Here is a 25,240-nt window from a genome sequence, read left to right on the forward strand (position 1 = left end):
GGGGTGCGGGCCCCGCCAGCCCGCCTCTCGCCCCGCTCACCCGGGTTTGTAAACAGAACAACACGGCGCGGGGTGCGCAGCGGTCGCCCGCCGGCACTCAGGTGGGAATGCGATGGTATCGCAGCCGGGCCGACCGCGGCCGCCGCTGCCGGCAGTCGAGCTGCCACCTCCAGCATCGGGGCGACGGTGGCCCTCGGCGGGCGTCCCGGCCGGCCGGCGTGACCCGGCCAGGTGCCGGCCCGCCTGCAGCCGCCGCCGCCGCGCCGCCATACTGTCTGGCGCGCCGCGTTCCCACGTGCATTAGGCGGCGGCGGCCGCCGCGCTGCTGCGGTTGTCGGCGCGCGCGCGCCTCCATGGCCCGCGCGGCCGGCCGGCCGGCGGCAGAGCGGTGGAGCGGGAAGAGGGCGGGCGCGCGCACCTGGCCGCCCGCCCGCGGCCACCGCCAATGCGAACCCCGCCGCCGGCCACCGCCACGGTATGTATGAGGCCGGTTTCAAAACACCTACTATCAGATAAACATGATTTTGATTGTAGGCTTATGGTGATTAGCGGCTGTGATGGGGACGGTCAGGGAGGCGCTGGGGGAGGACGCTAGCCACTGTCCTTCCGGCGCGCGCTCCGGCCGGCGCGCGCCGGCGCCCGTGACTCGTTGACTCGTGACCGGCGGCGGAGCGGTGCGTGACCTACTGTTGACGCCCGGTGGCCTGGTGTACGGCGCCCGGGCGGGTGCGCTCGCGTCCGCAGTGACCCGCTGCGGTAAGCGGCGAGCATTTGGTGCGTTAGTCGGGGGCCTCCGGCGATGTCGGATGGGGAGCGAGAGCCACGGGGCCCGTTTTGCCTCGCCCCTGGGCTTGTTCGAATATATTCCGCCACATTTACAAACAAAACTGCAGACTCGACGGGCCAGCGTGTTTGACATTCCATGATTCTGTAACATATAGCTCCATATTTTATCCGTTTTCAAACGGCGCAAAATGGTCTGTAGGATTTATGGCCGGCGGCCGGCGGCCGGCCGACGCTGCCCAGCCACCCACGCCAATGAGATTAGGCCTGCTGTCCCCGGCCGACCAATAGCACGTCCGATTGCCCGCCAATGGCATTAGCGATCGGTGGGTGGCCGAACGGTTCGCGTCCGGGCCGGAAGTCAAAAATATGATCGTGACAGTGCGCAACAAGAGCTCCGGCGGCGGGCGCGGCGGCACAAAAACGACAGACGTTACGGCGAGGGGAGGCGAGACGCCGTCGCCGGCGCCGATGACACGGGGGGAGGGGGCCCGGTGGGGCATGACACGCGGGAGGGGCACGGTGGGGGAGCGGATGCTAGCTGGTGGATCTACCTAGACGCGAGAGACCCGGCAGAGACGATGGACCGGTGGGCACGTGCCCACTGGTGGCCTGGAGGTGGGGGGGAAGTCCTCCAATTTTCGCGCGATGGTTTTCGTCACCCTTAAATGTGGATAGTAAAGCGGATTATTCCGGTTAGAGAGCATCCCTTCAAATTACTTTGCCTCCAGATTCCGCATCATTCAGTGAAGGACTTCCTTCGACCAGTAAGACGCCGGTCCCTAGCGAGGGACCCCGACGAGGGACAGCCCTCGACTAGTGTTGCTCTCCGAGCGAGGGCCGGCGCTCGACCGAGCACCAACAGACCCCGAAGTACCGCAACCGGCGCCCATTTCATTTACGACGACTTGGAGCCGGTGTTTATTTGATCTCCGTCGCCCGGGCTGAGTTTTGTTTCTGCCGCGCCAGCGTTTGCCGCCACCGGGCGCGCTAAGCGGCGCCTGGCGCGCCACCGGCGGCCAATGTGGCGCGGCGCGCGGCGCCATCGCTCGCCGCCCGGCGACGCGGCGTCCCGTGGCCCGCCTGCGAGCTGCCTTTGTCCGGCGACCACACCACCCACGGCCGGGCGGCTTCCAAACACTCCCAATATTTTGAAGTTATCCACCCCATTTATTTCGGGTGGTTTGTGTTTACCGGCGCGGTAAACGGTCCCGGGGGGGCGGCCGCTTCCTGTTCTCGGCTCGCGCGGCCAGCGCGCCTGCTGCGGAAGTGGCGCCGTCATTAGCTCTTCGGGCAGCAGCACAGAGCACGAGCCACACGGGGGAACACTTGGAGTCAGGGATCCGGCGCCGTCATTAGCCCTTCGGGCAGCAGGCTCAGAGCACGAGCACACGGGGGAACACTTGGAGTCAGGGTTCCGGCGCCGCCATTAGTTCTGCGAGCTGGAGCACGTCATATGGGGACGAACGCTCAGGAAAATGCCCCTAGCGTTAGCCCTCGGGGTTCGCACAGGGAGCTTCAGTTCACGGGGAACACGCAGGGGATGTGACGCTGTCATAAGTCATCCAGTCTGGAGCAGTCCTCTGGGAAGCACCCCATGGAGAGCACCCAGGGAGAGCACCCAGGGAGAGCACCCAGGAAGAGCACCCAGGAAGAGCACCCGGGGAGAGCACCCAGGAAAGCGGCACTGTCACGGAATAGCGGGAGTGGCAACGGCGTGGAGCACGCCCTTATGGGGTGTTTATGGGGAACACCTGGGAAGTTAGTGCTGATGAACCCTCTAGAGAACAAACAAACGAACACGCAGCTTTCAAAGGAACACCCTGGATCACAGACACCTGCATTAAGCGCACCGTCACTGGGGCAAGCAAACTGAAAGCCGGGTTTCCTGCTCCATGGATGTTATTTCTCACATGAGCACAGCGAGCTGCACTCGGCTCGCCAGAAGACCCGCATGTCCCACCAAAAAGGACCCATGTCCCACCATGTCCCACCAAACACGACGGAACAGCAACAGTCGCTCCACAAACCCTGGCACGTGGCGCTCGCCCAGACCAGCAGCCAGACAAGCTCACGGCTAGGATTCATGAGTGGATGCGTGATTCGTGATTGGTGGGTAGGATTCGTGAGTGAGTGGCGTAACGGTGGGGTTTAATCCCACGATGGAGGCCTCAGGTGACAGCACGCGCCGTTCGCCGTCTCGCTCGGCTCGCGTGATTGCGGCGATGACAGGAGCGTTTACGGCGGAGCCGATGGATGCCCCGTTATGCGTCCATAAATCGCTGCTCGATTTGTCGAGGCAAATTTATGGTTGCCCGTCTCCTGACGTTCCTATATCCACGCGGCGGCATTTTTGACGTTTTTGCATCAATTTGGAACATAATACTTAACACACCTCACGGACAATGTGGCCCTGACGCCATCCGCGTAAAAACTGAGGAAGACAACCTGTAACCGGCGGTTTAATTTCCCGTCTTGCCTTCGGAATAATTTATAATACAGGTCAGCCGGCGGAGAATGGGGGTCACTGTTTGCATTGTAATGGCCGGTCGGCCGGGGCCATTAGACGGGCCGATGGGAGGAGGCGTATAATTTCCGCGGCTCGGCGGCGAACGAGCCGGGCGGACCAACAGGAGGACCCGAGTAGCCGGGAACTGTCCGAAAGCATGATAATTGTATATCATTGGGTCGGCCCCGGTGAGTTATGGAGCCGGCCGGCATGCGGCGAATAGTTGTGAGCGCGCACGAGGCGCGAGCGACGACGGGCGACCACCGGCCGGAGCAGGCGACACGGGGTCCGCCCCCGACACGGCGAGGGGTGACCGGCGGGGGCGGATGGGACGGACAGCCTCGCTCCGGCCGCCGGCCGAAACAGGCGGCGCAGGGTCCGCCCCTGAAAGAGCGAGGGGCGGCCGGCGGGGGTCGGTCGACCGCCTCGTGCTGTCCTCGGGTCTGCCGGCCGCCGGCGATCTGTGCCCCCCCCCCCCCCCCCCCCCCCCCCAGGTCTAACCGGTGAGTCTCGGGGCGCGCCGCCGGCGGAAGCCCTCTAAACCAGCCCCCGCGCCGCCGGAAGCGAGCTGCCCGTCCGGGAAGAGGCTGCGGCCGGACCGGCCTCCCGCCGGCCGCCCGGCGCTGGAACTTGCTCCTCTGCCGCCTCGGGCCGTACGCCGCGCCGTCACGCGACTCGCGGCATTCGGCGGGTCTGCCGCGAACTGCGCACTCCACCCACAGACCCGCCCGCTGGAAGTGGTCGCTCCGAGCCGCCCATGCCAAGGCCTCCGCAGACCGGCCCCGCCCGGCGCGGCGGCAGGGCCTCGCGGGCACTTGACAAGCGCCCCATGGCCGGCGAACGTGCCGTCCGAGCAGCCCGCGCCGCGCTCGGAACGCACATCGGCGATGAACGGGGTGCCCGGCCGGCGCCTGGTTCGGCCGGGGATCACGACCCCACATCCTGGCCGGCCGTATTGTTAATCCGATGCGATTACGCGGCTCCAGTCGGCCGATTGTTTTAGCGCGGGTTCTCAGGCGCGCGGCGACCGCTCTCATGCAGCCGCGCGCCGCGAGACTGCCTGTCCCGACCGGCTCAATAATTACCGGCCGGCGGCGCCTTATTACGTTATAGGGTAATGACGTTCTCAGACAGCGGGCCGGTTCTCGGCGAATTTGGCGGCTCCAGCCGCGGGCGGGACGGGTCCGGCGCGATCGGCGACCCGTAGCCGGCCCTGGGGTCACTGGACTGCGGCCGGCCGCTGCCGGACACCGCCGCGCTGGGACCGCCGCGGGTCACCGGGGACCCCGGGGCGGGCCGTGTGCCGTCAGGGCTCACCCCGCCGGGCCCGGCAGGTTGGGCCCGGGCCCGCATGGCTGGGCCCGGGCTCGTCTCGCGGCCCGGGCCTGAGTCGACGGGCTCTCCTGTGACGTCACGCCGCGCCGGGTCGTCCCGCGGCGCTGATGAGCCTCCGCCGGCCGGCTCGTTTGCCGCGCATTCCGAATGCAGCGCGCGTCGTTTTTGCCGCGCGGCCGGCCGGTGGGGGTCGCCTTTTTCCCGGCGCGCCCCGTGCAGCCGGGCGGCGTTTAGGCGCGGATTACGCGGCGGCGGCGGTGGTCCGCGCGGTCCGCGGTCTGGACCGGTGGTCCGCGGACGCCGCCGACGTCTTCATAGACCGCTGTCAGGCCGGACGGCCGGCGCGCCGAGGCGCCGGCCGGATTTGTATCGGACCTGGACGTTTTATTCCCAGATACCATCTGTGACGGGTGCATACCGCGCCCTGATGGATCTGGGGGCATCGACATGTTTGGCTATCGCCCGCTTGCATGCAGAATAATATGCTGTTAATCAAGGTCCGTACGGTTGGCGGCCGGCTCCAAATCCAGTAGCTGTTAGCTGTCAAGCGCTGGATCGATTTTTTATGTAGCCAGCGCGGCTCGAGCGTGCATACAGCCAGCCGGTAGCGACGTGACGTTTTGATTCACATGATAACTGTGCAAAACCTAGCTCAACGTGGCCGCTTGTCACTGCCTATCGGGTGCCGATCCTGGCCACGTACGGCCGCGGAAAGTCAGCACGCAGTGCGCGCGGCGAGCGCTGCAGCGGCGGCGGCGGCGGCTGCAGCGGCCGCCGCCGCCGCCCGGCCGCGTTGCGCAACGGTCGCGCGGCGCGGCCTTGTTTTGCACCAAAGGGGATCGCCATTAGCGCGGCGGGGGACGGCGCGTCTGCGGCGGCGGCGCGGCACGACCGCCGCGCCGCGCCGAGAAATATCGCCGCGCCGTAAAGCGGCCACTAAATTATATCGGGGCGCGAGTGCTACGTGAAAGGCCGGCGCGCCGCGTCGCCGCGCGGAATGCGCCGGCGAGCGGCCGGCCGCGTGCTCATCTCCATATCCCAATGCGATTATTTACGGGAGTGCGGCGGCGACGGCGTCCGCGCCGCCGCCGCTGCAGCGTAAATCGCGGCCGCTTAAATCGTGCATAGTTGTTTTGGAATCGCAGGTAATCTATTTGCTGCAAGTCACCGCGCCGGCTGCTCGTCCGGCTCATGCGCCGCGCGCCAACCGGAGGGACGCCTGGAATGCGAGAGAGAGCCGCGCGCCCAGAAAGAAGACCGATGAAGTATTCAAACCGCCGCCGGCCGCCGCCGCCATGACTTATGCCGCGCCAGACATCCGAAAGTGAAATTGCCCGTACTTGTAGCACGCGCTCGTTGCGTATGCGCCTCCGGTAGGAGCGTGACGAGTGCCATCGCCGACAGAGTACGATGTCAGGCCGACAACAGACCGCTCACGTTTTTGCTGCGGGTGGGTTGTTGTCGGCATGCATCACTGCCATCTGTCAGTCAAAATGGGAATCAGCCCGGCGCCTGGGCGCGGGGCCGGCCGGGGCTTGGCGATGCGCGCTGGGGCGGACCACCGGCGGGCTGGAGCCGGGGCAAAACATTCCCCACCGGTCAGGAGAGGGACCGGGGTGTTTGACAATTTCTGAGGTGCCGCGGTGACCCTCTGCAGGGTGTCAGGTCAGTCGCCGTCCACCCCCCCCCCCCCCTTCCCCCACCATCCACCACCAGCGGCCGCCGTGACGCCAACTGGTCGGCTTATTGAGAAGTGTCAAATTGCTCCGGTTCGGGTACGAGCCGCGCTGCACTGCAAGGCGGCCAGCCACGGTGATCTGGGCCTCTGTCACGTGGTCGGCCGCGCCTGTGGCCCCCGTTAACCCGCGCCCTCCCCTCCGCGCCGCGCCGCGCCGCGCCTTTCCTGGTCGTTTGCCCCCCGCGGGTGGGGGTGTGGGAGGTGAGAGGGGGGGGGGGGGGGGCAGCAGACCGGCAGAACGCCCTCCGTGGGGTCGCGAACGGAGCCATGTTGTCTGTCGCGGCTGCCGGCCGGGTAATGTATGCGGCATTGTGCGCTCGAGAACCATTTACATAGCGGCGGACAGTGGTCACGGCGGTGGAGACACGGCGACAAAACGTTAACCGGCGCTGGTCGGCTATCCGGGCATCGACACGGCCAGCCGACCAGGGCGGTCTGCCCCTCTGACCACTCACTCAAGCGCCCCAGGCGGAGGAGGTCTATCGGGCTCAACGGGCCGGGACAGAGCCTACGTTGCCGGCACGAAGGGTGGCGTTCATCACAGGGCTCAACCGCCTCGGCCTGCCCACAGACTCGTGTGCCCTTGGTGTGGTTTTGGGGAGCGGAGGTAGGCTATGGCTCCCGAAGTGTTCATAGCACGTCAGATTGGCATAATCCCCTCCGGTGTTTGCATGCTGTAGCGTCGGAACAGCACGCGCTGCATTCCTGAAAAAGCGAAAGTTTCAGCGAGGCCAGCCCCTCCCTCTGATGAGACTCCTGACTTTCGGCTCGGTGCGATTACAATGACCCGGAGAGTCGGGCCTCTACGACCGGCCCGCGAAGTGTCATGACGCTGTTGTGGGAGCCGGAAGGGGAGGGGGGCAGCCCCCCCCCCCCCCAGCTGGCGGCAGGCGACACGGTCGCAGCGGAGCGTTACGGTGACGGCCGGCGTTTGTCAGTGCCGCTGACGGCTCTCGAGGCGTCACGGACCGGGCCGAGGGAGGTCGCGTCGGCGGCACCAGGGAGCCGCGGTGTCACGGGGTCTTGTCTCGCGGCATGAGACGCGATGCGCACTTCTGTAAGTTTTAGCGCTAACGACCCGACTCGCTGCCAGGGCGTTCGCGCTGGTCGAAGATGGTGACGACCTGCAGCGTACGTACGTTTCAAAGAATGAGGGTGCCAGACACACTCATGGTCAGTGGTGCGGCCGTGGGATGGGGGGAGGGGGGGGGGGGCTCGTGGAGCTTAAGCACCCTCTCTTCTTCTCCTTCTTCACCTTTTCCCCCGTCAGGTTCGAGTGCAGTTTTTTTTGCCATGGCACTACCGAATAAAATTCCGGAATCTGGCGATCAGGGCAACTATTTTGGTTTTAAATTTCTTGGACACTACCACAGAAGCGACACGTGGGCCAACAGCCTTAATGTGATAACAAGGCTAGGATGGCCGAGTGAGCACGGAACGCAGCTGAGCATCTGTTTAAAGCACCAGAGTAAACCAGCATCGATAGCTCATTGATACACTAGGTCCTGCACCTGTTAGCGTTCGTATAGTCTGTTCGCAGTGCGCAGACAGGTTTTGTCAATTGGCCTGAGATTCGCTCGTAAAGAATAGCCCTCCGTCGTAAATCATGGTATCCCCCCCCCGCAAATTCTGACTGCGGCCCTGTTCATGGTGCCGATTTTCTGGATGCGATGGCTATAGGACAGATGCTAAAGATCCTGCAAAAAGCACGCGGATTTGATGCCCGCTTGGCCCTCTGCTTATATTCCTATGACGTTAATACAGCCTTTACAATGACCGCTGTTTTATGAGCGTCGTCTTTCATGCTCCGGGCCGCGTAAAGCTGCAGCCCCGCATTCTCCTCTGTCCGCTGCAGGTGGGCTGCCGTCGGACAGGATATAGGGGGGGGGGGGATATAGGAGGGGGGGGGGGACGTCCGGCGGGTTCCACCGATGGCCAGATTAAAAGGCATAGTAACCGGCCCCGCGCTTCTCAGAGGCCGAACTCGGCCCAAAGTTCGCCACCAACGGTCAGAGGGAGATCAGACGCGCGCAAAGCCGGCACATTCAGCCTGGAATGAATTCCTTTCTCAGTGGTCCGAGCCAACGACTTCAGACAAGGTGTCGCCTAACTGCTGCCTTGTTTCTGCTGAGTCGGTGTCCAACTGGCGCCGAGCTGGCACCGAGCTGGCGCCGAGCTGGCGCCGAGCTGGTGCCAAGCTGGTGCCAAGCTGGTGTCTAGCTGGTGCCGAGCTGGCGCCCAGCTGGCGTCGAGCTGGCGCCGAGCTGGTACCGAGCTGGTACCGATGGCGGCCCCCGTCGGCGGCCCTCTCTAAAACCCAGCCTGGCGTCTGGTGGCGCATCACCTGCCCCTCGAGATACAGTCCTCCCGTCCTCCGGCCGCGAACCGGGCCCCGCGCTGCATCAGGGTGGCACCCGCCGACGGCACCCTCAGTGGGCGCACCGCTGATCTGCGGCTCGGCCGGCCGGCGCGCACACGCCGTATTTTTCATCTGGCCGGCCGTTGATGGCGTCGTCTCGATAATGGCGGCATTCACGGCCGGTCGGCGCGGGCGGCAGGGTATTCAGCGGGCATGCTGGCCGGCTCTGGGCGCCGGACGCGCCCGGATCAACAGGTAATGGCCGGCCCGGGAACAGCCGCGGGCCGTGCCGAGATGACGTGCTGGGAGGACCGTGCCGGGGGGACGTAGCGGGGAGGACGCGCCGGGAGAACGTGCCGGGAGGCTGGGAAATGCAAAGAGGGGTTCATATGCAGCTCCAGGTGGACAAGAGAGGCTTCTTTGATGCTCAAAGCAGACGAGCTGGGGGGACGGAGAGAACGCGCGGGCGTGGGACGACGTGCTGGCCTGCCCAGCTGGGAGGACTGGGTGCTGGGAGGACTGGGTGCTGGGAGGACTGGGCGCTGGGGGGACTGGGTGCTGGGGGGACTGGGTGCTGGGAGGACTGGGTGCTGGGAGGACGTTTCTGGTGGGTACAAGACACGCCGATGGGTCACACTCCAAATCGTGCCGCGCCGCAGGCGGGCCTCGATAACAGCGACGTCTGACCACTGGCCATACCCGCGATACCGGGGACACCCTTCCACTCCTTTTCAGCATCGCTTACCCGCGATGTCGGCGACCCCCCACCCCTTTCTAGCATCGCTTGCCCGCGATGCCGGGGACACCTTCTCACACGTTTCTAGCATCGCTTACCCGCGATGCCGGCGACACCCTCCCACCCCTTTCCTAGCGCTGTTCACCGTCAACCGCCTTGTGCAGTACATATCTCGCCGCCGGCGGGACTCGAACTCGCGTCGCTCACCTCGGTGTCCGGTGTTTCAGCGGCCGCCGTCGTCATCGCTCTCGTTCAGCGGCCAGGGCAACGAGGACGTGCGATCGCCAGGCTCTGGCGGCACGCCCGGTCCCCTTAGCCACCCCCCTGCCTCGACCCAGAGCGCAGACAACGGCAGCGAAGCAGGTACGTCCCGGTGACTTCAAGGTGGTGTCACGCCATGCGGAGCGGTGCACCGCTAACGCGCCATGACCGTCTTAACGCGGCCGGGCCACCACGCGCCGACAGATTACGTTGCATGTCATGTCCACGCCGTCGGAATTGCCAGATAACATACTGGTTAATCTTGGGACATTTGCTTAATCATCACTTCAGCGCTAGTGCGTGTCAAATCAGAACATGACAGGCTGTGACCGAGCCGGCGGCTAAACAGCTTGGTAATGTTTGACAGCCGCCTCTTTTTACGTCCATCTTGACTGCTAGAGCAAGATATATCGCGAACAGGTAGAACTAGATCACATCAGAACAGACACATTAATGGGTGCACAAGTAACTGGTGATAAGTAAGCTAGGACATATTTTATGTGCTGTAATTCCCCTGAAATGCTTGCACAACTTCTGACGGTCGCAAACAACATATTGACTGAGTGGAATGCCGCAATGCGTTTAGTAAAATGGTAAGCTTATACGGATGAAAAGCCTGATCAGTTCAGTCTGATTAAAAAATGAGAGATACTCCGTCGATCGTCACGAGTTTTGCAATGAATTAATGTTGCACAAATCTACAACATCGATAATGGCGGAGCAAATCATTTGACATAACGTGGTGAGGGGATGTGACCACTCAAGTGCACCGCGGATTGCTGAAATATGCTTTTGGCGAATCATCGAACTGCTATCTCCATTTAATTTTCAAAGACGTACGTCATTCGTCTTTTCGCTGGAAAGTGACCACCTTCCCTGTCCGTTCCGCACGGTCTCAGTGCACTGGCTCTCGCCGCATCGCCAGTATCGTCATCTCACTGCGCTGCCCCCCCCCCCCCCTTCCCCCCCGCCTCCACGTACCTGGCTGTCGGCCGGGCGTCGCCTCGGGACGGGTCGCCCCAGGCCAACCCGCGGCCGGACCAGCCGCACGTTTGCGCCCGCCTCGGGGGCCCACTGCGCCCTCCCCCCCCCCCCGTGTCACGCCGCCCCAGCCGCACGTGCGCGGCCGTCTCGGGGGCCGACTGCGCCGCGGTCCGCTGTGACGGCGCCGCAGCCCGCCTGTTTGGCCTGTTTGGTCGCCGCGACCCTGAGAGGCGGCTCAGCCCTCGGCTCCCTGCAGTTGTTATTTACGCACGCCGACGCGCCGGCCGTACTGCGCATGCGCGACGGCACACCTTTTTGTAATGAAGTCGTACGGGAGAAGTGGTACGCCATCAAAGCCAATATTTGATGAATAAATCAGGTGAATGTCGTACCCGGAGCCGGCATTCGCGTTTTTGCTAGCTCAAAAATGCTAATGATTGCTTTTATGTCGTCTGTAATTGCCCTTTTAATGAGATCAGAAGACTCATATATGTCATGCGGGTGTCACAAGCTTTAGCTCGGATACGCTGACACTGGGATTTACGGTTAAGCGACATATTTGCGGAATGTCTGTGGTTCATTGTAGCATGTGCTGAACCTTTTGGCAGCACTTGAGCGATGATTGTGCACGAGCCACTACTTCGGCCGGCAAATTCCACATCCAGTTGGTGACGCAGAATCCTGTTTCCCGTTTGCAAATTTGAGGAGTAGTGCATGCAAGCACAGCATGTGTGCGCACTGCGGCGGCGTGTTTTCGAGTCCTCAAATAAGTGCGTTATCTGATTTGAAGGGATTTTCTTATGTGGAGAGCAAGGAATGCAGTAAACTGTGGCGCCCTTGGTTTTCAGCGATGTCACATTAATGCGGGGTGCCGTTTAATCAAATTCATTACCAGCCATTTTTAGCTGGGTTGATTCGACTGGCCTCTGTTTTGTTGTTTTGTGAAATAGGCTGCTGGTTCTAGCAGTTTTTGACATAGCGGCGTATCGGCTCGAGTAAACACCAGTGCTACTGTTTCTTTTCTCGCTACGGACGCTGATTGTTTTAGGCCCCCACAAAGGGCTGTCTGAAAACTGATCCCTTGCTAGCAACTCTCTCTTTCTTCTGTCCCCTCACTGATTCGCCTACTTATCGGTAATTTGATAACGTTTTAGTCTGTGCTGATCCACCCCAAACACGGGATTATGCAGATTGGCGCACAAAATGCGGCCTAATTTTATTAGTTGGCTGAGTGCAACAGAATCGGCTGGAAGCACGCGCGTAATGCCGTCTCCACGGGCCGCGTGCGGTCCCACGGCGCGGTCGCCGGAGCTCCGCCGCGCGGTGCGCAGCGAGTCAGTCCACACCATGCGGCTCGCTGCCGGCGCGGTGCGCGCGATGCGCAGGTTTCGCCGCGGCTCAGCTGACCTTTCAGATGCAAACCAGTCGCGCCGCCCGCTGCGGATTAGGTTTTTGCGACGATTCTGCCGTCGGAGATCCGTCGGGCGCGTGAGAAAGCGAGCCGCGCCGGCCGCCGGCACTTAGCAGCGGCTTGCCGTGCGGTGCGGCGACTTTTTGCCCGGCGCCGCCGTTTGGGAATGTTTCGGCCATATTCCCCATTGTGCAGCGCGCTTTTGATCCGCGTCGAGGGCCGGCGAGCCGCTTCCGAGCGGCCGGGTTCCAATGGGCGCGCTCTGTTTTCAAATGCCGGTCCGCTCCCTCATTTCGCCGCATTTTCCTGACGATTTCATCCGGGAAATGCCGCGCGTCGGGCTCGATGTGATGAACCAGAAAGTCATGCGGCGCTATCGTGGGCCGCAGGCAGCCCGCCGACTCGGCGCACCTCTAATTGCCGTTTGACGCGGCCGGCCGGTCGTGACGCGACGGCTGTCCTTTGTGCGAGCGCGCGGAGCTCGGTGACGACCGAACGCTCCCAGGTCGTTCGGCATTCCTCAGAGACGAGCGGAGAGCGGCCGCTACCTAGGTGGTCCGTGCAGGACGGGCGCCGCCGCCCCGCCACGGCACGGCCAGTCCGAGCTGTCCGACCACGCAAGGCTCCCTGTTGTGCACTAACTAGTCCATTCTGCCCGCTCTACCTAATCTCATTTACTTGGCAAAGACGACGCCCGGCGGGGGGCGCGACCCGGCCAGGCTTTTTTCGCCGCTCGGCCGCGCCGACCCCGCCGCGCCGTCACGGGAAAGGGGTGGCCATTTTTTGTCCGTCGCGATCTGATTTCTAAAGGGCGGGGGGTCGGTCAAATTTCCGTGTCGGCTTCTCGTGTGTGTCGGATGCTGACTTTTGGGCTTTGTCATTTAATGCGGGCCTGCCACGGTCGAAATAGAGCGTCCCTTGTGCCGCCCGGAAAAGAATGCGCCCGCGATGGGAAAATCGGAGCGGTCCCGACCCGACATCGCCCACTGAATGAGGCCACTTTTTCGGGGCGCGTGCAACGCGGCGGCGCCGGCCGTCGGCGCTGATGACTGAATAAGGAGACAACACGCGGGACGCGCGAACTGACATCTGTCGGCTACACTGTCAATCACTCATTAGTGCCCGTTCTGTCCCCGGCCCGCCGCGGCCCCCTCTCTGGGAACCCGCGCGGGTCAAACGCGCCATTGTGCTTGACGCTCCCGGGCGCCTGGCCGACGTGGATCCCGCGCCCTGCGAGCGTGTAAGGCACGCACTTGATGGCAATCATGCGGGGATTGGACGGTGCTCCACTGAAAGAGCTCGCACCTCGGAGACGGCGTTATCGGGCGACATCGTCGCGCCTGCTCCCCCCAGCACCCCTTCCCCGACACCCGCTCCCGCCGCCGCCGGTACAGATCCCGGCGCTCAACCCTAATTGCCATTGAGTTTGCGCGCTCGCTCACAACTGGAGGGCCCTCGAGCCGGTTGGAGAGCGCGACGAGCGTGTTGTCCGCGCCGCCGTGAATGATCCAAACCGATCTCCATTATGCCGGCGCCGGAGCGCGCGGTCGCCGCGGAACCGCGCACAAAACGTCGCGCCGCGCGGCAACAAACAGCGCGCCGCGAGTGCCGCCGCGCGCCACGAGTGTCCGTTGTCGGACGGCAGAAGACGAGGCGGCGCCGACCCGACCGACCCTGCCGGCCGCTGAGTCACGTGACAGGAACGCAGCGCTGATCGGTCGGCGTGAGCCGGCGGCGGCGGCGGCGCCGGGCCCGGTGCGCAGGCAGCTGTTTCCGGAGCGGTGAGCCCGCGGGCATCGGACGCGCGGTCGCCCCACTGACCCCTGACCCCTGTCGTCGCCGGGTCAGCCGTGGCGGTGGCGGCGGCCCGCCAGAGTGCGGACAATACCGCTCCTGATTGTCGGCCGCCGCAGAACGGGTGCCAGGTCCCTGACCCTCCCCCTCCCCCCCCCCGGGGACTGCGGGGCAGATGTCGACTGGCGATTGACAGAAGTCAGCCAATGGTGGTCGAGACGGCATCTGGGTCATATAGTCAACACATTACAATGCCGGTACAATGGGCTTTCAAGGCGGCCGGGACCGGTGGCGCGCCGTGTATAATCGGGTTTTGTGCGCGGGCTAAATTCCCATGATTTGAACGGCGCCTATCGGCAGGATTAACTCGATCGGCCAAACATGTTTGTAGGGGCGCTGAACGGGCCGAACGGCAGACGCCGCCGAGAGAGGGGTGCCGCTGGGACCGCTCCCCGCGCTAGCCTGCCAGGAGGCAGCGCCTAGGGCCGCGCCCGCCTGCGAAAGGCCAACGACTCCCCACCCGTGCAGCAATGATCGCGAGCCAGCGCGAGGGTGATTTCTTCGGCGGACGACAAATGAAAATGTCATTTCGGCGACAAATACCGTCATCAGGGCGCGCGGCCCGCGGTGGGCTGGACAAATGAAGCCTGCGCCTGACAGTCAGATTGTCATGACAAACGGCGGCTGTCGTCACAGGCGCGCGCCGTCGGCGGCCGACGCCAGCCACCGGTCGCGCCGCTGGCCGGCTCACCTGGCGGCCGCGCGCGGAGGAAGTCACAACTCACCGGCCCCGGCGGCGCGGCGTTGCCGTGCACACATGGCAGGCGGCTCGCCGGGCGGGCGCGCCGCTGATGGGCTGGTGCGTCGCCGACCGCGGCGGCAGGCAGCACACCGCGGGGCGTCGCCGCCGGCAGGGCTTCGTCTCCGGACCGGTCGAGGGCGTGGCGCCTCTGTACACGGACGGGCGGGACTGGATCTGCTCTTGGTGGGCTGATCTCTCCGATCTCTCTCTCGGACGAACCCCTGAGGACCCTCCTTTCGACAGTCAGCTGTCCTGAGGACCCCTGATGGCCGTCCTCTCAGCATTTAGCTGCCCTGAGGGACGGGCCCTGTACACACCTCGCTTTTTGACGGGCCTTCAGCGTGACCTGACGGACGGACCTTCCCGAAGGGCGTCCTCCTGACAGATGGTGCGACCCGCCGTTCCCCGTCAGTCCGAACTGACAGACACGCCTCTTCCCTCTGTCGGACAGACAGGCGCTGGCAGCCGGTAGCCGGCGGCCGCTCCCTTTTCACTATTTCATTGATTAATGCTGCGCTGGCGGGGCGGCGCGTCCGTGTGGGAGGCACCGATGATAGGGTGGCAGGGCCGGCCGGCCGCGCGGGGCGACCTCACACCCGCTGATGGACGCAAAAACGCCGCCGATGATAGGGAAGGTCGGCCACCGGGCCGGCGCCGGCCGCCGCCGCTGACTGACGAGGTGCTGGACAGGTGAAGAGCAGCAAGGAGCGTGGGCCACCCGGTACACGGCACTACGATGTGAGGCTCTCTGTCCCTTGCTTGAAACTGGCACCTGATAAATGCGATCTGGTGCCTTGGATCCAGGACACGGGATCTCGATTCAGGTTTCCCGGACTGGGACCTAGGATTTGGGATCGTGTACCTCGGATCTGGATCCAGGGATGGGAACATGGGATCCAAGGGCAGTGACCTAGACCCGGTCGCCCGAGACCTGAAATCTGGAACCGAGGACCTGTACTACGGTGTCCCGAGACTTGGGGCCGAGGGTCTCAAGTCTGAGACGTGCTACCCGAGACCTTAAACCGGGGACGCGGGACCTTGCACCGGGTAGACGGGACTGCGCACCGGCAGCTGACCCTTCCCGGCGGCCGCCCAGCCGTCCCGTCTCCGGGCCTGGCGACAGCCGCCCAGCCGCCGGCCCCAGCTCGTTTATTTATAACTGCGGCTCCGTCTCGGCCCGTGTCAGGCGCTTTTCTCTCCGCCTCACTTGCTTGTCCAAACAGCGCGCGGCGGGCCGGCGGCCATTGTCGCCGCGGCCGCGCCGCGAGTGTCGCGCGCCACCCGCGCCGCGCCGCAAACGTCGCGCCGCGTCGCCGCCGACGGAGCCGGGCGCGGCCATGTTTTGGCACATTTGAGCGGCGCGGAATGCGGGCAGTGCTGGGAGCGGTGAGGACAGCAGAGGCCCCCGCTCACGTGAGGGAGGCGATGGGCACAGATGACGTGGCAAATGTCCCTTGATGGGACCTCTTCTCGCCGTGACGCGGTCGCTGAAGTGATGATAATTGAAACGAACTCCGCTGTGGTCACATGAGCCGCGCCGCATTTCGCTCCACGCCCGCGCTGGACCAGGACGCATGGGAACATTAATCCACCGTAGCGAAGTGTCGCCACACGGTCAGGGGGGCTGCAGGCGCCTCGGGTCACCGGAAGGGCTGCATGTGTCAGTGCTTACTGCAGGCTTTGTCGGCGGCTACCGGGATACAGCGCGCAGGCTGGCGTGGCGCTGAGCGTTAGCAGGCTCGCTGCGCCGGTGTCGTGATGGGCGTCGCGCCGCGCTGAGCCGTGCAACCGGCGATGAGAGCAACTATCACCCGGCGGTGAACTCAGGGATGATGTGATGCCTCACCAATGCCCGCCCAAGCGGCGGCCGACGGCGGGGGGGCCGCCGCCGCGCCGCTCGGCGGCCGCCAGCCGTCACCGGCGCTGACATCACCGGCGCGCGGCGCTATCGCCGCGCTGCGCCGCTATCGCCGCCCGCCGCTGTTTTGATGTGACTGACGGACGGCGGCGCGCCGCGCCCCCCCCCCCCGGGTGACGTCACCAGGTGTGACGCCAGCTGATTTATGGCCCCACTCGGCGGCGACGGAGGCGGCGGCGGAGGCGCGGGCCGTCGCGAACGCCGTCGCGAAATGCGGTCGCATGCCGCGGCCGCCGCTAATGGCGCTTTTGTTTTCATTCGGTGTTTATTCTGAGCGGGTTCCAAGCGCGGCGCGGCCGCTGGATTTATATGACAGCGGCCGGCGGCGGCGCGCTGCTGTCACGGACGATAAGGGGCTCCCATTGGGACGGCGCCGGCCGCCTGGCGAGCCGCGCCGCCTGACGGCCTGCCAGTCGTCCCGCCGCGCACACGCACATCTGGACACAGACGGCTGCCGCGCCGCCGCCGCGCTTTATAAGAAGCGACGTGCGTTGCGCAACGCGGCGCGGAGCCGACGCGAGACAAATGCTCGGCTTGGAACCGCGGCGGATTTGTTGGCGTCGGCCCCGCGGCGGTGACGAGCTCGCGGACGCCGCGCACCTGGCCGACGTGCACGGCTGCCGAGCTGGGACTGGGCTGGGGCTCGAGCTCGATCTAGGTCCAGGCCGAGCCTGTGCGTGGCGCCGGCTGCTGCGCCGTCGCCGTCCGGCGGCGCGGCCGGCGCCGGGCCGGCGGGCCCGTGTTGCTGCAGCGCCGGCGCCGACGCCGGCCCACCGGGCGAGCCGGCCGCCGGGTCCGGTCGGGCCTGACACGGTCCAGGCGCCGACGGCGGCCGCTGCTGGCCGCACGGCCAGACCGTGTCAAAACACGGACACACCCGCCTGCAAAGCGCCCGGCGCCCGGCACCGGCCTCTGACGCGACGGTCGTCCCCTCGGGGTGACGTCATCGCCGGTGACGTCAGCGCCGGCTGCCGGCAAACCCGCTGAAGTGGCGGCCGGGGACGGGCGACTGCGGGTCGACTCCCTGGCGGCCGCTGACGTGGCGGCGACCGTGTCGCTGCGCGACGGCTGCTGGCTGCGTCGCAGCTGGGCCTGAGCGACAGTGTCGCGGCCCGGGCGTGGGCGACAGTGTCGCTCTGCCTCCGCAATGGCCGCCGCCGTCCGCCGCAGCCGCCAGCGCCCATCCATCAGGCTTTTTGCGGGCGCGGCCGGGCCCAGGTGCAGAGCCGCTCGCTGCGCTCCGCTCTGCGTGGCCGGCCGCTGCCGGCAGCCCGGCCCGAGCCGCGCTGGACCGCTGTTTGGGCTCCATTTCTCAGGAGGGCCGCGCTGGTGCCAGAGAGCGCTCGCTGTCGGGCGGCGCACACCGCCGCGCCGGTCGCGTTTTTCGGCCGGGCCACGCCGGCTTGCGCTGGTCCGGTGAGACGCGGGCGGTTTTTCTCCGGCGGCGTCCAGGGCTCTCGACAGCTGTCGGCGGTGCGGGTTACAGGGGGAGGGGGCACCGCAGAGGAGGCGGGGGAGGGCGGAAACGTGCCGGCGATGGCACGCAATTTGTGGCGCCGGAGTGGGATACTTTTAGTTAGCGGGAGTTTTTAGGGGCTGTCGTCGGGTGCGACGGCCAGCGACGGGGAGCTCAGAGAGCAAGGGGGAAGGCGAGGCAGACCGGCGCGTTTCTCTCCGGTGGTCTGACTGCAGCTTCACAGCAATCACACGGACCACTGCCAAGACAAATACAAACACCGCTGATGGAAACTAGTAGCGCTCTGGTCCTCCATGGGCATCTGGGCTGCCAGTTGGCGATCATCCTGTGGCGTCCGTGGCCAAAGCTGGCTTAATTGCTGGGTACTTACTGTTACAGGCATGTGTAAGCGGCCATGGCTTAGCCACCCTCGGGATGCATTCCCACAGCATTGCAAATCTTCATGATCCGTTATGTGGTCTGTTGCGTTAATGCTCTAAGACGAGAACGCCGACGTCCGTCTATATCTAACAGCAATAAGCACTCACTGAGCCAACACAGGAATTTTGTCAGAAGACCCGAAATGAGACTTAGCTGTGTGTAAAGCCGATAGTTTTGAATGGAAAACCCGGGGTCGGGTTCCTGATGCCGATTCGTCACAGGCAAAGGCCTGATCTCGGCCTGTTCTCTCAGATAGCAGAATGCGCTGCGGAAATATAAAAACAACGTATGATCTTCGCAACCAGCAGTAAAAATTGAGTAAACCGCATGCGATTGATAAGATTACGTGCAAGCACAGCGCGATTGTAAAGCTGCACGTCATCCGATATGGAAGGCATGCGGAGACGGATCCGGGGGAGGGGGAGGGGCATGGGATAGGTAACCAAAGGGACCATTTAGAGGGTCTGAAACTGGTGCAACACAATTTACGTATCTCCTACCCTGACGAAATTCTGGATCGCCCCTTTGGCGAAGGAGGCATCAAAGGTCATCATTTCGATCGCATGTCAAGGCCATGCCATAAACCAGCCGCACGCGTCAGACGTTGCTGGGCCGGGCTCTGGCGGGTGTCGAGCGCGACGCCGCTGCCGGTCAGCCGGGGGTGCTAGATCGATTTGACTCAATGCCCCCGCACGGGCGTGGCGTGGGGAGCGGCGGCAGCGTCCACATGGGCGCCTGGCCCTCGGCTAATTGCTGACAATAATCACGGACAACCGGCCGCCATGAACGGTCGTCATGGCAACCGGGACGCCGTGACGCCGCCATGTTCATCTCCGTGTCAACGCAACGACCCGCGGCAGAATTTGCACCTCGTAAATCTTCACGGGAGACAGGAGCTAAACAGAGTCTGTGACAGACAAGGACAGAGCGCAGGAAGTCAGAGAGGGGGCGGGGTGAAGAGGTGAACCTCCACCGCCAGGGGAGGAAGGCCGGGAAATGCCACAGATTCCCAAAATAGAGCGCCGTCCGGGGTCGCGCCGCTCAGGCAACAGCCGCCATTATTTAGCCGCTTCTTAGGGCTCCGTCGTCAAACTGTCCCACAAGATAAACCGGGCAATTTTCGGTAATTATGAGGAGCCAGTACTGTCGATAAATCACCGCCTGGGGGTCATCGGGCCCTGCCGACCGGCCTCCTCCCTGCGACCCGCCACCGTCGGCAGCCGGGCGACAGCCGTCGCTAGCCGACGCCGGCCGGCAGCGGCGACAGCGGCCCCGACGCCCCGCGTGGCCCCGCTCCGCCTCTCAGCGGGGACGCGCCGTTTATATTCGTAGTGCGCGGCGCGAACGAGGTGAAACGGCGGGGCCCGCTGCGAAGCGCGTCCGCTCAAGACAAATGTACCGGCGGCGGCGCGGCGCGCCGGCAGCGGCCGGCGCGCGTGACCCGCGTCGCTGGCGACGCCGCCGGCCGCGCGCCCCCGGCAAACAAAGGCGCGCGCGCGGCCGGGAGGTGCGGCGTGATTGTCGCGGCGGCGCGCACGCACGCCGCCATCGCTCACGTCGCCGTCAGCCGGGCCGTTCGTCACGCCGGCCGCAATTACCGCTCCGTTCGCACCTTTGTCGGCCGACGGCGACGACGCGCCGCCGTCGCGTCGGCGTCGATGCCTGTCGGTAATGGCCGCCGATCTTATGCAAACCGGGCGGCGGCGATTTGGCTAATGCCGGCGGGTGGCAGCCCCTGCCCCTCCAGCGGCGCGGCCTGCCATTAAAGTCACATTTGCCCTGCCAGTGATGAGCTTTATTAGCGGCAACAGAGAAGGATTAGCGAAGCAAGACGGCGTCCCACCGGCGGCGCGGCGAGAGGCGGGACCTGGCGTGTGGCCGGTGTCAGGCGGCCGGGGTTGACGGGGATCATGAATGGGACGGAGCTGATTTTTGACAGGCCATCTGCCGTGGGAGCCGTGTACAGGACGGGGAGGGGGGGGGGGGGCGGCGCCTGGTCAATGCCCCTGCCCACGCCCTCCCCCCCCCCCCCACATGTCGATGAGTGGCGTGGAAGGGGGCGGGGAGGGGCGCGTGGTCTCGACCCGTGGACTAGTCGTCGGACCACTCTACACGCCGCACGGCGCCGACAGCCCAGCCAATGAAGCGGACCGCGGCGCGATATGCTGGCGGCGTAATTGCAAAATCTTGTCGCAGGGTCCAAATGGAGTGCCTTATCGTGTCCCTGTCCACCAGGGATCTCTGCGTTCGCGGCCGATTTGCACAGCTCCCAACACGCCGCCGTTACATGGACTTTTCCTTCCCCTCCCCCCAGAGATGGCCCTCTCTCGGGCCTCTCTCGTCGTGACCCGCCCTCTCTCTCTCACTTTTTGACCTGGCTCTCGCTCCGCCTTTTTGCCTGCGCTCTGTCCACTCAGGGCTTTTAGGAACTAGGCTTGCCGCCTCCTTGCTGACCCCTTCAGCTGGGACTCTATGCGCCCCACGCCCCTGGAGCCGGCCTCTCTTTCATCCCCAGGTCACCACCGGCGTCCTTTTCCTCCCTCCGCATGGTAGCCTCTTCCTCCCTCATACCTCACACTGCAACCTCTACACGCCTTCACGCATGATATCTCCCTATGTGCGCCCCCGTACTATGACCTCTCCCTCGCCCCGTCCCCCGTGCTGTGACCTCTCCCTCTCCCAGCCCCGTGCTGTGACCTCTCCCTCTACTGTGACCTCTCCCTCTCCCGGCCCCGAGCTGTGACCTCTCCCTCTACTGTGACCTCTCCCTCTGCTGTGACCTCTCCCTCTCCCGCCCCGGCTGTGACCTCTCCCTCTACTGTGACCTCTCCCTCTGCTGTGACCTCTCCCTCTGCTGTGACCTCTCCCTCTGCTGTGACCTCACCCTCTGCTGTGACCTCTCCCTCTCCCCGCCCGCTGTGACCTCTCCCTCTACTGTGACCTCTCCCTCTGCGACCTCTCCCTCTGCTGTGACCTCTCCCTCTGCTGTGACCTCTCCCGCTGTGACCTCCCTCTGCTGACCTCTCCCTCTGCTGTGACCTCACCCTCTGCTGACCTCTCCTCTCCCGCCCCTGTGACCTCTCCCTCTGCTGGGACCTCTCCCTCTGCTGTGACCTCTCCCTCTGCTCCGACCTCTCGCTCCGCTGACCTCTCCCTCTGCTCCGACCTCTCGCTCCGCTCTGACCTCTCCCTCTGCTCCGACCTCTCGCTCCGCTGTGACCTCTCCCTCCGCTCCGACCTCTCGCTCCGCTGTGACCTCTCCCTCTGCTCCGACCTCTCGCTCCGCTCTGACCCCTCCCCCTCCGCTGCCTCCGGGCGACAATCGTCACGTCGCCGGCGGCAAAGCGGATTAGCCGGCCGTCCGCTTGACTCCGGCTCGCAGCGGGTTTCCTAATCGCCGACCGAGCGGCCGGCGGCGCCGCGCGGCCGCCGCTCCGTAATGCCATTTTCTCCTCCATCGCCTGCCAACGGGATTAGGCCGGCCGTACGGCTTCGGCATTGCAAATGAAGCGAAGATTATGCCACAATGGAACCAATAACTGGGTTTTGGCCGGCGCGCTGCTGGCGGACCGCCCGCCGCGCGTCATTAGGGTCAACGGCGACGACGCGGGCCGGAGCCGGGCGCGAACGGCCGCCGGACGACGCGGCGGACGTCACAGGCCTGCGGCTGCTGGGCGGGCCGGCCGCCGCTGACCGAGCCAGAACTGCAGCCGCGCTGGACGCACTGGAGGGGTTAGCCTCGGGTGAGCCGTCCGCGTAATGGCCGCCTGGCCGTTGTGACGATTAGGCGTTTCGGCCGCGGTTCTGTTTGGCGATTTTCGTCCCAGAAAGCCCCGGCGGCGGCGTTATTTTTTGCCCGTTCGCGGCGTCGCTGGCCGGTGGGACGGCCGCGGTTAGACCCTCCGGATTGCGTGTTTAGATCCTCAGACGAGGTCGTCAAACGCCCACCCCGCCGCCGCTGGATATCTCGATCCTTGTCCGGATGGCGTCATTACACACAAGGAAGTCGCCGCTTAGGCTGAGTGCTGTCAAGTGAAGTCACTGCCGGCGGCGGGCGCGGGCCGGCTGACTCAGCAGACGCGGCGCACAGCCTCAACTCCAGTTGCGACGGCTCTAGATGCTGGCACGGAGACCAAGTCCTGCACCATTTCCCTGGCACGCCTCCATCTTACATGCGGTGTCTTGTCGAGACTCTCCGGCTCGCCTGGACCCGGTTTCCCGTCGCTCCGGAGTCGCTGCTCGCCTCCAGACTGTGCGGCGGCCGCCCCGCCCGCGGGCGGCGCGGCGGCCGGCCGCCGGGCCCGCGCCGCCGCCTCCCGGCGGGCGCCGGTCACGCCGCCCTGTTAGGACAACCATCAGTGTCACAACGTTCACGGTGGGTCGCCCGCGCCGACGGCCCCTAATTTCGGGTTTTCACACCGGCTGTCAATATAACATCCCGACGATAACGGATGGTCGCCCATTATCAATCATTGACACCGGCCGGCGCGGTGCGACGCAGCCGTGACGTCACACGCGCCGAGTGACGTCACCGTATCGCGTGCGCTCCGTCATCGTGCGGTGTCGCGGAGGGCGTGAAGGGTCATACATCACAGCCGTCTGATGCCGACTGGCACTAAATGCCTGTCTTACGGACAAGCCCTCTGACGGGCGGCGACCGCGGCGCGTACTCCGTGTCACGAGACGCGGCGGCGACGATAATGAACAGGGCGCCGGGCGCCAAGCGGCAGCGGTGCCGTAATGGCCGGGGTTGGGTGCGGCGGCGTCCGGCACTGCTCGGCGGCCGCTGACCGCGCGGCCCGGCGCCGGCGCCGCTCGCGCCGCGGCCGCAGGTGACGCCGGTAATGATGGCTAGCCTCCGCGCGAAGCGATCGACGCCATCGCATTTCCGGCGCCGCGCGCCGCGTGATATTGGCTGAGCGGGCGCCGCCGCGGCACGACCTGTTTGTGCTGGGGCCGGCCGAGCGCGCCGCCGGCGGCGCCGAGCCGTGTTGCGCGGTCCGCCGCCGGCCGAGACGGCGAGCTGGAGCGAGGTGGGCACCGCGACACCGGACCGTCGCGGCGGGGCCGCACCGAATGAATAAATGACGTCTCATTATGTTGACAACACGCGAAATGCGCGATATTATCAACCGCTTCATTAGAGAGCGCGGCTGAAATAATTGTCGGCTGGCGCCGGTGGCCGGCGGCGGTCACCGATGTGCTCGTGCTCTCCCGACCGGCCGAAGCACGCAGGAGCACGGCGCTGCTCGGCCGACGTGCCGGCCGCCGGCGGCGCGGCACGTCGGCCGCGTGCATTTTGTTTGTCGGACCATCTGTTTGTCGGCGCCGCGAGGGCTGTTTTTCTGGTCGTCACTGGTCGGCGCGCCAGCCAATCGTCTCGGGCCGCGCGGCGGTGGCGCGCTCTCACGCGCCGCTTGCGCCGCGCTCCGCACCAGCCGACGTCCCCTACCCCTGGCGACAGCGCCACCGCCTCTGCGTCGATCCCGGCACCCGGCCGATAAAAGAATAATTGTTCGTCGCCGCCTTGTCGGCCGTCGGCGCATATTAAAACGGCGATTGTCGCCTGTCAGGCTTGGCGCGCCGCGACTGTGACACGACCGGCGACAGCGTCAGAGCTGTCGGCCGCGCTGGGCCGCACACTGACCACAAGGTGTCGCCGCTGATTTATTCACGGTGCCACGACACGCTGGCGCACCGACACCCCCCCCCCCCCCCACCCCCGCCTCCCCTCCCCCAGGCCAGGGTCGACTCGCGCCAGTTCCGTCATGACGCCGCCAAATGCGCGACTTTCTGGGGAAAAGGCAGTGTGCGCAACGCGGGTGGGTTGGGTGCCTATGGATATCTGCACTCCTGCGGGGCGTGGATTTGTAAGGGCGCTGTGTCCATACTGGTATGGCTTTAATTCAGGAACACTGCCCGGGTTGAACAGGCATTAATAATAAGCTGGGCGGTGGTGGCCTGTGATGGATTGTTTGTCAACACGAACAGTGCGGCGCCATGATTTGGCGCGCGGTGGGAGCCGCCCCTTTTCCTCGCTGAGGGGACGGTGCCGATCTGCCAAGGCCTCAGTGATTGTTTGGTGAGGTCATAGTTAAAGACAGTCACGAGTCCAGACCGCGAGGTGTAGGGATCTAATCGGCTACATCGCTATGCCATCACGTGCGGTGAATGTGGGAACACGGGATATGTAAGTACGACCCCGTTTTCGAATGCAAGTTGGGATTTTTGGAGCACTTTTTCATCTGGACCGCCACGCTGCCGTCCTCTCCGTGAGTGGTGCGGTCTGCTGCTGTTCCTTCTGTGAGTGGTCCAGTCCGCTGCCGTCCTCTCCGTGAGTGGTCCAGCAGGCTGCCGTGCCGTCGGCCGGCGGCCGCCGGGGCCCCGGTGTGCGCCTCGGGGACGGCCCTGCAGCGCTCGCCCTGCTGCCGCCCTGCCGTGCCTGGGAGCGCGGCCGCCGGCGGCGTTCGGGAGTTCTCACGGGCCGCGCTGCAATAATTTACCGTCGGAGCGGCAGCCTGCATGGCTGCGGACCAGCAATTACTGGGGCAGCCGAGCGCCGGCCGGCGTGGGTCGGCGTGGCCGAGCTGCCATGGGCCCCGCGCTGGGGACGCCCACGTCCGCTGCGGAGAAGCGCGCCATGGACGCGGCGTGGACGCCTGCGCGGCGTGGACGCCGCGGACCCGCCGCGGCTGCTCCTGGCTGATGGGTTT

The 25,240-nt window shown here is 65.1% G+C and overlaps 1 protein-coding gene across 1 annotated transcript in view; it reads left to right on the forward strand.

The window, feature by feature from the left end:
• The first annotated feature begins 9,474 nt into the window (after positions 1-9,474).
• Positions 9,475-25,240, forward strand: part of LOC119099284 (homeobox protein homothorax) — a 123,003-nt gene continuing 107,237 nt past the window's right edge. The window contains exon 1 of the mRNA XM_037222411.1: positions 9,475-9,823. Within this exon, the coding sequence (XP_037078306.1) occupies positions 9,475-9,823 (349 nt within the window). The remainder of the gene's footprint in view (positions 9,824-25,240) is intronic.

This window comes from Pollicipes pollicipes, unplaced genomic scaffold (assembly GCF_011947565.3).
Source record: "Pollicipes pollicipes isolate AB1234 unplaced genomic scaffold, Ppol_2.1 Scaffold_2555;HRSCAF=2994_pilon_pilon_pilon, whole genome shotgun sequence".
NCBI lineage: Eukaryota > Metazoa > Arthropoda > Thecostraca > Pollicipedomorpha > Pollicipedidae > Pollicipes > Pollicipes pollicipes.